At 43.6% G+C, this 12915-nt stretch overlaps 1 protein-coding gene across 1 annotated transcript; it reads left to right on the plus strand.

The window, feature by feature from the left end:
• The first annotated feature begins 2013 nt into the window (after window positions 1-2013).
• On the plus strand, window positions 2014-12613 carry LOC138743435 (grpE protein homolog 2, mitochondrial-like). Its single transcript, XM_069898824.1, has 4 exons — window positions 2014-2154; window positions 5166-5361; window positions 10069-10150; window positions 10949-12613. Exons 1-4 carry the CDS (start codon window positions 2081-2083, stop codon window positions 11326-11328), a joined length of 732 nt encoding a protein of 243 aa, XP_069754925.1. The 5' UTR covers window positions 2014-2080; the 3' UTR covers window positions 11329-12613.
• The last annotated feature ends 302 nt before the right edge of the window (window positions 12614-12915 follow it).

The raw sequence follows: 12915 nt of genomic DNA on the forward strand, positions 1-12915 counted from the left end.
TAAATAAGATTTATTTTAATATAAATATGTACTTTGTTTATGTATCATATGTCTGTATGTGTGTTTGCACTGTTTTGCTCTATGGATCAGAAAACACTGCTTTGTCGGGTTGCACTGGTACATTCAGATGATAAATAAACTTGATCTTGAACTTAAAGGACTTCTGGATTTGACTGTTGAGAAGGGGGCATTGGGGGTGAATGAAATGTTTATATTTCAGGTTTTAATGGAGGTAAATTAAAATTTCACTGAAGGCTAGCATGCAGGTTCAGAAAGCTGTGAAGAAGGCAAATGGCATGTTGGCTTTCATAAAGAGGGGATTGGAGTATAGGAACAGATACGCCCTTCTGCAGTTGTACAGGGCACTGGTGAGACCCCACCTGGAGTATTGCGTCCAGTTCTGGTCTCCAATTTTGAGGAAGGACATACTAGCTATAGAGGGTGTGCAGCGCAGATTTACGAGGTTAGCTCCAGGGATGGCGGGGTTGACATATGCTGAAAGGCTAGAAAAACTGGACTTGTATCCGATGGAGTTTAGAAGGATGAGGGGGGACATGATTGAGGTATACAAAATCATCAGGGGGATAGACAGGGTGAAGTCGGATTACTTGTTCCCAATGATGGGGGAGATGAGGACTAGAGGGCATAGTTTAAGAATACAGGGTAGGCCCTTTAGGACGGAGATGAGAAAACATTTTTTTTACCCAGAGAAGTGTGAATCTGTGGAATGCTCTGCCACAGAGGGTGCTAGAGGCAGATTCGCTGATTATGTTCAAAAGAGAGTTAGATAAGACTCTAGTGGGCAAAGGAGTTAAGGGTTATGGGGATAAGGCTGGAAAGGAGTACTGATGGTAGTGATCAGCCATGATCTGTAAAATGGCGGTGCTGGCTCAATGGGCCGAAGGGCCTACTCCAGCTCCTATTGTCTATTGTATCTGTGTGGATTTCCTCTCACCATTCAGAACGTAACAGAGGTGTAGGTTAATGGGGTGCAAATTTGGCAGCATGGACTTCTGGGCCAAAATGGCCTGTAACCATGCTGTATGTCTACATTTTAAACTAGAATATGAATGTACTGCCAGAGCTGCTGTAATGGCAGCATTGCCGCTGGTGTGGACACGGGAGAGTGGGGAGTGGAGGCACAGAACACTCCTCTGCAGTCCAACCACCAACAGCTCTATACAGTATTTAAATGGTCTGTCAAAGGAGCAGATGGTGATTCATTTTTAAAATCCTGTGACTGCAGGGACTGGGAACAAGAATGAGGTGTCTACGTTTGGCAGCAATCATGAGGTTGCAGTCTCCAGGGGAGCAGAGGACTGGCGAAGGGCACCAGAAAACAGTGAGACCAACTCCTGTTTGAGAAGGAGAAGCAGAGATGACCCACGGGACAGTGACCCTGGTGGCAGCCCACTGAGGGGCTCTGTGGCTGAAGAACACCAAGACGGCAAGCTTTTGGCGAGGAACCCATGCAGTCTGCAGCCGACTGTGCTCAAAGGGCTCACACCAGGCTGTGGACTGCTGGAGACTGGCTGAAAGGGTCCCAGGTATCGGAATTGGGATGCGAGAGGGCGCTGAGGGATTCCTGATGGTGATGGAGTACTGGTTTCCTTTGGACTGAAATCTGAGCGTCCGTGGAAGCTACGGGAACACTGGAGGCGAATGCATGGACACTCAGTGATCTGGAGATCTCCCTTTTCCAATTGTAAGGGGTGGCAGGAATTTTCTATTGATGGCGAATCTTTGACTACCTGCTGGAAGACTCAAGGACACCATGTAATTTTACTTTCTGCCTTAATGACATTTAAAAAATCTTGAATAACAAGAGGAATACTTTGCAATGCAAGACCTACAACGGGATAAGAATCTTAAAATAAATGGAGTAGACCAGCACCAGAGTTGCTCCCCTCCAGCTTGCACCATTGTCTGTGTTGAAGCAGCAACACCCTGTGCAGACACATCGGTCACGAGACAGCAGAGCGATCACGTGGTGGTGCAGCAGCGGCCGGGGGGCGGGGTGAGAGGTGGGAGCGGCCGCTCGGGGTTTAAGCGGGGACGCAGCGCTGGTTTCCGAGAAGTCATGGTGATCATGTACTTGACGGTGGTGCGGATGGGCTGGAACGTGGCAAATTTGAGCCGGTGGAAGGGCGGGAGGTGAGTGAGGGGAGGCCGGACCCACAGCGCTCCGTCCGCCGGTGTGAGGGCGGCCGATTTCCGCCTCTCTGGGGCTTCCGCACCGCATTCAGCCACCATCCCGGCCCCCTCCCCAACCATCCCGGCCGTTCTCCCCCCACCCCCTCCCCAACCGTCCCGGCCTGTTCCTCGTCTCCCCCCTCCCCAACCATCCCGGCCGTTCTCCCCCCCCCCTCCCCAACCATCCCGGCCGTTCTCCCCCCCCCTCCCCAACCATCCCGGCCGTTCTTCCCCCCCTCCCCAACCATCCCGGCCGTTCTTCCCCCCCCTCCCCAACCATCCCGGCCGTTCTTCCCCCCCTCCCCAACCATCCCGGCCGTTCTTCCCCCCCTCCCCAACCATCCCGGCCGTTCTTCCCCCCCCCCTCCCCAACCATCCCGGCCGTTCTTCCCCCCCTCCCCAACCATCCCGGCCGTTCTTCCCCCCCTCCCCAACCATCCCGGCCGTTCTTCCCCCCCTCCCCAACCATCCCGGCCGTTCTTCCCCCCCTCCCCAACCATCCCGGCCGTTCTTCCCCCCCTCCCCAACCATCCCGGCCGTTCTTCCCCCCCCTCCCCAACCATCCCGGCCGTTCTTCCCCCCCCCTCCCCAACCATCCCGGCCGTTCTTCCCCCCCCCTCCCCAACCATCCCGGCCGTTCTTCCCCCCCCCTCCCCAACCATCCCGGCCGTTCTTCCCCCCCCCCTCCCCAACCATCCCGGCCGTTCTCCCCCCCCACCCCCTCCCCAACCATCCCGGCCGTTCTCCCCCCCCCTCCCCAACCATCCCGGCCGTTCTTCCCCCCCTCCCCAACCATCCCGGCCGTTCTTCCCCCCCCTCCCCAACCATCCCGGCCGTTCTTCCCCCCCCCTCCCCAACCATCCCGGCCGTTCTTCCCCCCCCTCCCCAACCATCCCGGCCGTTCTTCCCCCCCTCCCCAACCATCCCGGCCGTTCTTCCCCCCCCTCCCCAACCATCCCGGCCGTTCTTCCCCCCCCCCTCCTCAACCATCCCGGCCGTTCTTCCCCCCCCCTCCCCAACCATCCCGGCCGTTCTTCCCCCCCCTCCCCAACCATCCCGGCCGTTCTTCCCCCCCCTCCCCAACCATCCCGGCCGTTCTTCCCCCCCCTCCCCAACCATCCCGGCCGTTCTTCCCCCCCTCCCCAACCATCCCGGCCGTTCTTCCCCCCCTCCCCAACCATCCCGGCCGTTCTTCCCCCCCTCCCCAACCATCCCGGCCGTTCTTCCCCCCCTCCCCAACCATCCCGGCCGTTCTTCCCCCCCTCCCCAACCATCCCGGCCGTTCTTCCCCCCCTCCCCAACCATCCCGGCCGTTCTTCCCCCCTCCCCAACCATCCCGGCCGTTCTTCCCCCCCTCCCCAACCATCCCGGCCGTTCTTCCCCCCCCCCTCCTCAACCATCCCGGCCGTTCTTCCCCCCCCCTCCCCAACCATCCCGGCCGTTCTTTCCCCCCCCTCCCCAACCATCCCGGCCGTTCTTTCCCCCCCCCTCCCCAACCATCCCGGCCGTTCTTTCCCCCCCCCTCCCCAACCATCCCGGCCGTTCTTTCCCCCCCCCTCCCCAACCATCCCGGCCTGTTCCTCGTCTCCCCCCTCCCCAACCATTCCGGCCGGTTGCCCCCCGGCCCCCCCATTGCTCCATCTCCCGGTGCAGCCAGCAACAGGCGCGACTGCTTCCTGGGAGTCCGCATTCCCTTCGGGGATTGATGCAGTGCTGTTGATCCGCATGCTGATTACGGAGAGGCGGGGAGACGGTGAGCTGGAGATATTTTGGCAATCAATGGTGCTCTCGCTTCACGCCAGAAATCAATAAGTGCAAGCGTCAACCCCGTGTTCGATATTGGCCAGGTTGCAGCTGGTTCCCGGATCGTGCTGTTCCTCACGTAGGCACTTGCTTATGGAGCAGAAATCCAAACCTCGGCATCATTGGTTATAACAAGTGATGTGCGATTTCACTGGACTCTCATTCTTCAAGACAATCCAATTCAGAAGTTCCTTTGTGCTGTCATGTAAATGAGCTTATTAGCATGTTCATCATTAAATACAATTTACAGTTATATTTTCATATAAACAGACATGGGGTGGTGAAGAAAGGTTGGATTCTTTTTGTGTGAATAGGTGGTTTGATTGCTGGAACGCTGTCATTTCTGGACATGTGGATAGCAGGACAGATACTCTTGTTGGGATCAGTTGGGCATTTGTGTCTTCCCTCACATCATCAGGTTGAAATTTTACAAATAACACTTGAGAATCAAACAGCAGTAATTTAAAATAGTTTCGTAGTAACCACTTATTAAAAGATTATTTTGGTGGTAAGTTTGCTTCATCTGCCTGATGTAAACTATGATAACTCGTGTGGTTAATTACACGTGGAGAATATGATTAGGCTCTCTAATTCATGGAATAGTAAAAGTCCCATGAATGCTATTTGCAGTTTGACTTTTTTAATGCCTTATAAGGAATTGTGTCTAGAATTACAGGGTGTCAGACATGCTGCATGCCCTCTCCTGCACGTACAAAATACACAGCGGGCTGAAGACTTGAACAATTGAAGTTGTCTGTTATATCTTGTTGGAAGGTGTCCCAGATGTAATAGGTTCTGACCACTATTTTTCCTTGACGTGTGAAAATTTGTAATTATCTTTTTTACTTTGTCAGAACTGTTGTGAATTGTATAGAATATGGTTTCCTCCGACTTGTTTGGGACAGACTTGTCAGTTTTAAACTGTATAACTTCTTCCCCGCCCCCCTGTGAGATTGGAATTTTTTTGCTGATCATTTTGTTGAATTACATGATCCCTTATAACTATGCAAATTAGAAAGAGTAGTCCCTCAAGTGTGTACTGCCTGGCTGATTTGATTGTAATTATTTGAAGTAGAACTGCTAGAATATGTAAGTGCCGAGAAGAATAAGTTTGCATATTTACAAAGCTGTATGAAATTATTTCTAAGTCACGTATTATTGTTTTCTAGGAGTTTTTTGACCCTCTGTGCCTCTCCTATCCAAAGCAAAAATGAAGAAAATCAAAGTTCATTATCCACTGCAAAGACTACTAAGTGCCCTGCTGAGAACACCATGCAACAAAAGATGAATTCCCATCCCTGTGCCAGTCAAAAAATGTTACAACTCAAAATTGATGAGTTGGATAAAGAATGTCGGACCTTGCAGGTAAGTTTTATTTTGTCAGCAATTGCAACAAAAGTAGAATATGCAGCCAAGCCTCTATTTGCTACCATGTTTGTCACCCATTAGTGCACACTTCTCACTCGTGCTCGTTGCTCACCTGGTGAAATTGCAGGGCTTTATAGCAATTTGTAAATGGGAGCAGTTATTTGCTTTGGAATTGTCAAAAGTGGTGCCACATGTAAGCTTTAGTGCAATTTTTGTAGCAATGTTTAGCTTAATAAGAGTAGTTTACAATTCTTCTAAAGTGTTTAACATCAGAGAATAACTCGAGATCCAACTGTTGTAATTTATTAATGACCAAAGTTAGTGAATGCGGACAGTGGAACATTTTCTAAATTAGCATCAGGGTTAAGCACTGCCAGATATTCTGGTTAGATGAAAGAAAAGAACCTTGTACATTTGTAATTAAGAGTATCAAAATTGGAGTGGGCCACTTAGCTCCTGTTGCCTGCTCCATGATTCAGCAAGATCAGGGGTAAACTTTTATCTTGGTGCCACTTTCCCTCTCTAACCCAGAAAACCATAATTCCTTCAATCTTGTAAAATCTATCAAGATTCTTTCAGTGACTGAACCTCCATTACTTCTTGAGGAGGGAATTCCTAAGATTCAGTGCCCCCCTGAGTGAAATAATCTCTCTTTTATGAATGGCTGACATCTTATTTTGAAACTGTGCTGGTTTCAGATATTCTACCCAGGAGAATCGTTATTTCTGCATCTGCCCTGTCAAACCTTGTAAGCAATTGGTATGTTTCAATGAGACTGCCTCTCATCCTTCCAAACTTAATCTCTCCAAGAATGACAAAGCAACCATCCAACAAATAAGTCTGGTGATTATTGCACTTCATCTATTGCAGCATATTCTTCTTTAGGTAGGGAGAGCAAATCTCTGCACATATGTGTTCTTAATTGTGCCTTGTATGATCATAGCAAGACTCTTTGACTTTGAACCCATAAGTCTCTGCAGCAACTTGCCAGTAAAAATTCACCAATTCCTATTCATGCTAATATTTCCCCCCGCCACACCATATGTTCTAATTTTATTTAATAGTTACTTGTTGGGTAGTTTATTGAAGGTCTCAATGTCCAAATAAACCAGTTCTACTGGTATCTATTTTGGTAGTTTGAATCTCAAAAAACATGAATTGATATGCAAACATTATTTCTCTTTTATAAATCCATTCTTATTATTATTTTCCAAAAAGTCCCTTTGCTGCTTCCATAATAAGAGTTCAATGTTTTCCCTTTTACTGATGACAGGCAGATTGGTCATTTTAAATCTGGAATTTTGGAGGAGGTTGACAACCAATGCATCCAATCAAATCCAATCAGCTTGTTTCCTGCCAGTTTGAATGTGACATTTTTATGGATTCCTGCTTGATGCATTGTTCTGATAATTGTATAAAATTGGTAGTTTAACATTTATCGCTTTAGTACTCTGTGAACTAGTACCTGCTGGAATATTAATGTCTGGGAATATATAAAAGAGCAGTGTTAATGATTAATTGTCTCGTTTGGGAATGAACATGAAAACTTTGTAGCCTTCGCTGACCAACAGGAGTGCCTCTTTATTTGCTGAGCCAAATAATGTTGCTCTTCCAATTAGAAGCTGCAATCCAATTCTGAAACTTCATCTCAAAATTCCAGTGTAGTTCACTGGGCAATCAACTGAGTCATTCTCAATTGATAAATGGTTGAATGATGCAGGAATTTATAAAATCTCTGCTTGGATACTAGAGTCAATGCATTACTCAAGAACAACTTTTGGAATGTGCCTGAAAAGTTGTGCTGAGGAATTTATTGCTTAAAGCAAATCCAATGAGAAGAAAATTTAACTTGTTGGAGCAGGTGAATTCATGGCTGAATAATGAAGGATTGGGGGGAAAAAATTAGCAAAATGTGCTACTTTTTCTTGCTACTAATACTTTTTACAATTTTGCTAGCAACTTCAAATAACCTCACTTGTCACAGAAACTAACCTCCATTGAATATTTGACTGCCTTTTGGTGCGACTGATTTGACCAGCACTCGCATATCAACATTTTAATTTTTAAAATTTAGACATAGAGCACAATAACAGGCCATTTCAGCCCACATGTCCGTGCCGCCCAATTTGCACCCCATTAACCTACCCCCCCCCAGTACTTTTTGAATAGTGGGAGGAAACCGGATCTCTCTTTCCCCCCCCCCCCCAAGAAAATGCACACAGACATGGGAAGAACGTACAAACTCCTTACAGACAGTGTGGGAATGGAACCCTGGTTTGGTCCTGATTGCTGGTGCTGTGAAGGCATTGATCTAACTGGTATGCAAACTGTGCCGCCCTTTTAATCTGGTACATTTTGAACGGTGGTAGGAAACCAAAGCCCCCGGGAAAACCCACGCAGACACTGAGTGAATGTGCAAACTCCTTGTAGAGTGCGGGATTCAAACCCTGGTCCCGATCACTGGCACTGTAAATGAAATTCAAAATGCTGCAGATGCTGGGAATATGAAATAAAAACAAAATTCCTCAAACATACTTGGAATGTGATAAGAAACTATGCATGTACAACAATATTCAAGGTGCTGGAAATAATTAGCCATAACAGAAACAGCAAAGGTGATTGACTTGAAGTGTTAACAAAGATGTTTTCCACTTCTGAGGAAAGAACACTGAGCTAAAACATTAGCTGTTTCCCTTTTTAATGCATCTAGTTGACCTGCTGGGTATTCCTAGCATTTATTTTGTTACGTGCACATAGTCTTCAATGGAACTGACCGTTTGTGTTACCTATAATGTCCATCTCTTTTGCCATTTAAGAATTAGAAAATAAGAATTCTTTAAATTTAAAAGTTCAAAGATCATTGACTGTTGGCCAGTGGGAAATATCCGAAGAACTGCAATTACTACTAAGGTTGCTCAATGGAGCCATGTTATTTTTTAATGTAGATTTTGATTTGCCTTATTGATTAAAAAATGATCACATGTATTTTGATACAGAGTGAACAATTTAGAATAGTCTTTTAAGGCACTGACCAACATTACTTTTTTGTTTGAATTATTTCTGTACATTGTCCATTTGCAATTAGCTCCCAATATAGAAATATGTATTAACACTGGTGTGAGCAAATATACTTGAAAGTGATATTGACAGTGTGCTGGATTATAACCTTGCATTCTAATAATTGAATTGTATTCCTGAAGCCAAATTTTAGGCCTGTGTGGAACAGCAGAAGTTTGGATTCTCCACCGGACCATCCGAAATCTCTCTGCAGGTGACTTGCAGCGTCAAGGTGGATGAGCGATTTGTTGAGAAATGGATTTGCAGGGGCTCTGATTCTTGAAGTTGAAGGTGTGTTGTCAGGAGTTTGTTGAGAACAAGCTCTTGATTCTAAACAAAGCAAGCCAACTTCATGTGGGGGAAAATGGTGGCAAACTGGGAATTGGTTGCAAGTTATTTTAAGTACAGTACTGACGATGAATAACAAGTTTATCTTTGTCAGTGGCATAAATATTGGTATGTTAATACAAATATAATTATCAGCTTTAATATGTTCCCGAACTGCCTCAGCATATATTGCAATTGGCCTTTTAGCATTCTGCAGCCAGATTGTCAACCTCAACTGGTGGCTTTGATGAATCCAATAAGATACCAAATAACATCTCAACAAATTGCTGTTGGCGTGGGTGTAGGCATCTGGGCTGGTTTCCCCAGAATACACAGGCTGCATCTTGTGTTGGGTAAACAAGAAAATCTGCAGATGCTCTGGTTTAGTGCAGTACATAAAAGTGCTGGAGAAACTCAGCAGGTCACACAGGCATGCATAGAAAGCAAGAGGCAGTTGTTGTTTCTCACCTGAACCATTCTTCAGGGGTTGACTGCCTTTTACTTTCTATGGATGCCGCATGACCTGCTGAGTTTCCTCAGCACTTCTGAATACTCCATATAGTGTACATCCTCTTGCTATGATGAGTTCACACAGGACAATATAAAACTTGTTAATCCTGTCTTTCAACTGATCAGTCACGAAGTCGGGGATGCATAGCAGAGGAACATGACCCTGAGCCCACCACATCCATTTTTCTCATTTACATTGTCCATATTAAGGATGTATCCTCCTTTGCCTTGTCTATATAAGTGTACATTTAAATGCCTCTTAAACATAGTAATTGTATTTGTTGCCACTATCTTTATTGGCTTTGTTCCAGATATAAACTCCTCCCAGTATATACTTACCTCTGGGATTTTGCTACCTCTGAAAACTATGTCCTCTATATGGGGAGGGGGTGGTGTAGGAGGAATCGTAACTATCCTATCTACACCTCTGCACAACTTGAGTTCTTTAAAATTTGTAACACCAGATCCAAACTCTTGCATTCTTTGCCACAGTCCATGAACCAAGCATACCATTCTATCTGCCTGTAGTGGCTAACTGAATTTTTTCAGCTGGTCATTAAGTATCAGGAAATTTTATTAAACTCACTTTTCCAATTCAATAGTTTTGTTTTGAAAGGCTGAAGAATGAACATTTTGCAGAAGTTCGGTGAACAATTTTATAAGGTAGAAGACATTAACCAGGGTGCTTAACACAAGATAAATACAATTGCCTTGAAATGAGCCGTATTTATTTTTTGAAATTGAAGTGGTGAAGTTTTTCTTCAAATATACATTTTACCTATTTATTTCATCTCGTGTTTGATGTTGTAGGATAACTATAGAAGGGTTTTGGCACATGCTGAAGACACCAATAGAAGAATTCGAAAATGTGTAGAAGATGGCAGGATATATGGTGAGAAGAATTTCTGGAATAAATTGTTGTAAAGTTGAAGAGTTCATGTAAAACCTGATACCTTCAACAGATTTTTAAAAATTGGATATCGATAATCTTATTGTACACATAATGAGCTGAAAGTGATCTTGACAAGTCTTTGCAGTGGATTATAGTATCATAGTGTATAACTTAACGGTAATTAAAATTCACAAAAAATGTCGTTGACGCAAATCTGAAATAAAAACAAATGTTGCAAACAACAACTAAACAAATTGAAATGTTCAATTTGTTTAACTTTTTATTATAGTGTCTAACTTGCTGGACTAGACACTTGCACTGGAAAATTTAAATATGCTTTTTATTCCAATTTAATTTACCAAGTTTCATAATGTTAAGCATGAGCTACTAGGTGGCTATTTTTTAAAAAAAAATATCATTCAACAATGTTACTCAGGGAGTGGCTTGACTCTTAATTGTTGTCTGCCACTTGCTTGATATTTAGACAATTAAAGATTGAACTTAATTCCTGGTTTCAATTAAAGTCATCTTACTAATGCCCCTGGCACAACCTGATTAATAATTTAATGAAGATTATTTTGAACTGACACTACTAAATTTCCTACTCCCTGCGGTAAATCAGCAGGAATATGGTTGCTACAAGCCTAAACTTTTTTTAAGAATGTTATTGTGAAAGACTCCAAAAAATTGAAATATTGGTTTGTGTTAATCTAGCTCCCACTTTCAATAAGTAAGTGCTGAATTAAAGATTCAGCTGTTCAAATATGATTTAACAGAAGCTTATTTTTGCCTTGCTAGGTATCCATAGTTTTTGTAAAGATATCCTGGCAGTAGCTGATTTGCTGGAGAAGACCACACAGAGTATAAATGAGGAGGAGCTTGACCATTCCAATCCAGCAGTTAAGAATCTCCACGAAGGATTATGCTTGATAAATGAGAAACTGTGCAAAATATTTGCTAAGCATGGGTTGGAGAAAATGAACTCCATTGGGCTCAAGTACAGTTCAGTGGAACATGAAATTGCTTTGCGTGTTCCATCTGTGGAAGCTTTACCTGGTACTGTGGTAAAAATAGTACAAGAAGGTTATAAGCTTCATGGGAGAATCTTAAGAACTGCACAGGTTGGGCTGGCTATTGAGGCTCAACCAAATTTAAAAAAAGGCAGAGGAAGGTCTTGACAATTGAATGGGGGTCAAAATGTGGTCAGTGATATTTTGAACTATAATTTATGAAAAGCATTTTGAGTTTTTATTCATACTTCACATGGTTAACTATAGTATTTTGCTTTAAAATAGTTAAGATTTAACTTTGTAACAAGGAGGGAGAAAGTATAACATTTTACAGGTTCATAAGTGCTTTACATGCAAGTGGCTAGTTCACTTCGATGTCTGCAAGGAAATCAAATCCAGGTTACCTTAAAGTTAAAGGTCTTGAAATTGCTTTCACCCTGTTGATGCCAAAGACTGCCAGATGTGAAATGAAAATGGAAAAGGAGGATCCCTGAAGAAATCAGCAGCCAAGCCCTAAAAATTGGTGGATTGTCCTGTTAATTGAAGTGATTGTAAGAATGGCACAATTTGCCTCAGTGCCCCAAATTGCAGAAGATGACAACAAAATTATTCTTTCTCACTTCTGATGACAGCCTTGTGGGGATAACATTTATTAGCACAGCGAAAAGATGAACATTTCCGTAATCAGTTGAGTACAGTGCAAGGGAGACTTGAAATTATCCCAATGGGAAAATGAAATGAGGTAAAATGGTAAAGGGGGAACTTTTAACATGGATGTACTTTATATGGAGTTCTTTTGGAAATGTGATTGGGGCTAAATTTGTCACTGAGGGAAACTCCAAGATAGAATGTGGAGAAACACCATATCTGAAGGAGAGAGCAGCAAAATTCTTCAATGGAAAAATTCTTAAGCTTACTCTTGAATTTGGTCTGCAGCTCTTGGCTTCTTGTGCCCTTACTCTTAAGTGAAGCAGTTTGATTATGGGTTGGTTTATTTTAAACTGCTATTGCATTCTTTCCCTTATTTCAGAAGTGCAGATTTGGTTTGTCATGTTTTTGAGTGTTTCACTTGAATTTTGACTTTGGGTTTTATGGGGGCCTACATTGTTCTTCCATGTTAATTTGCCTTTACCTGATCTGTGGACAATATAGTATGTTATTTATTACAGTGATGTTAAACTATACATATATTTGTAACATGGATGAAATGCAAAATTTTATTTTTTTGTAATCAAATCGTAAAAGTATACAAGTGAAAATTGTAATATATTTGTACAATATATCTGGTTTATTTTGTTGCTTTTGTGAAGATTAAAACTTGTGGTGCAAAAAACCTATTTTATATTGAGCCAATGAGTGTGTGCTATTGTAAGTTATGGAAAACCAGTTAAAACAAAAATCACATTGTTGACCAGAAAATATTTCTAATAATAAAAAGTTTCAAAAGACTAAACTCTTTGAAATTAAATTCTCATCCTGTCCTGCTTTCTGTATTTTTGAGTTGTGCCACCATTGGGTATATCATGCTATTGTTGCAAGTGTGAAAATACTTTTGTTTATTTGGCGCAAAATACTTTGTCTGCTTGCAGAAGAACCTCTCTCTCTGTCCAAACAGACTATTTCTAACATTAATACAGTTGCGCAGAGAGCAAAATTAGAGTATACGATTGAAGTGAAAGATCAGTTAGCACCAGGGAAGGGCAGCATGTTCATTCAGGAGCTTGGTGGCTATAGGGAAGAAACTGTCTAAGCTCA

The sequence above is a fragment of the Narcine bancroftii genome, chromosome 9 (assembly GCF_036971445.1).
Source record: "Narcine bancroftii isolate sNarBan1 chromosome 9, sNarBan1.hap1, whole genome shotgun sequence".
Taxonomy (NCBI): domain Eukaryota; kingdom Metazoa; phylum Chordata; class Chondrichthyes; order Torpediniformes; family Narcinidae; genus Narcine; species Narcine bancroftii.

Bases quoted from the DNA above. Each gene is read 5' to 3' on its own strand.
- LOC138743435 (XM_069898824.1), top strand. From the start codon at position 2,081: ATGGTGATCATGTACTTGACGGTGGTGCGGATGGGCTGGAACGTGGCA. The intron at 2,155-5,165 runs GTGAGTGAGGGG...ATTGTTTTCTAG, and splicing joins AGCCGGTGGAAGGGCGGGAG to GAGTTTTTTGACCCTCTGTG. The intron at 10,151-10,948 runs GTGAGAAGAATT...TTGCCTTGCTAG, and splicing joins AGAAGATGGCAGGATATATG to GTATCCATAGTTTTTGTAAA.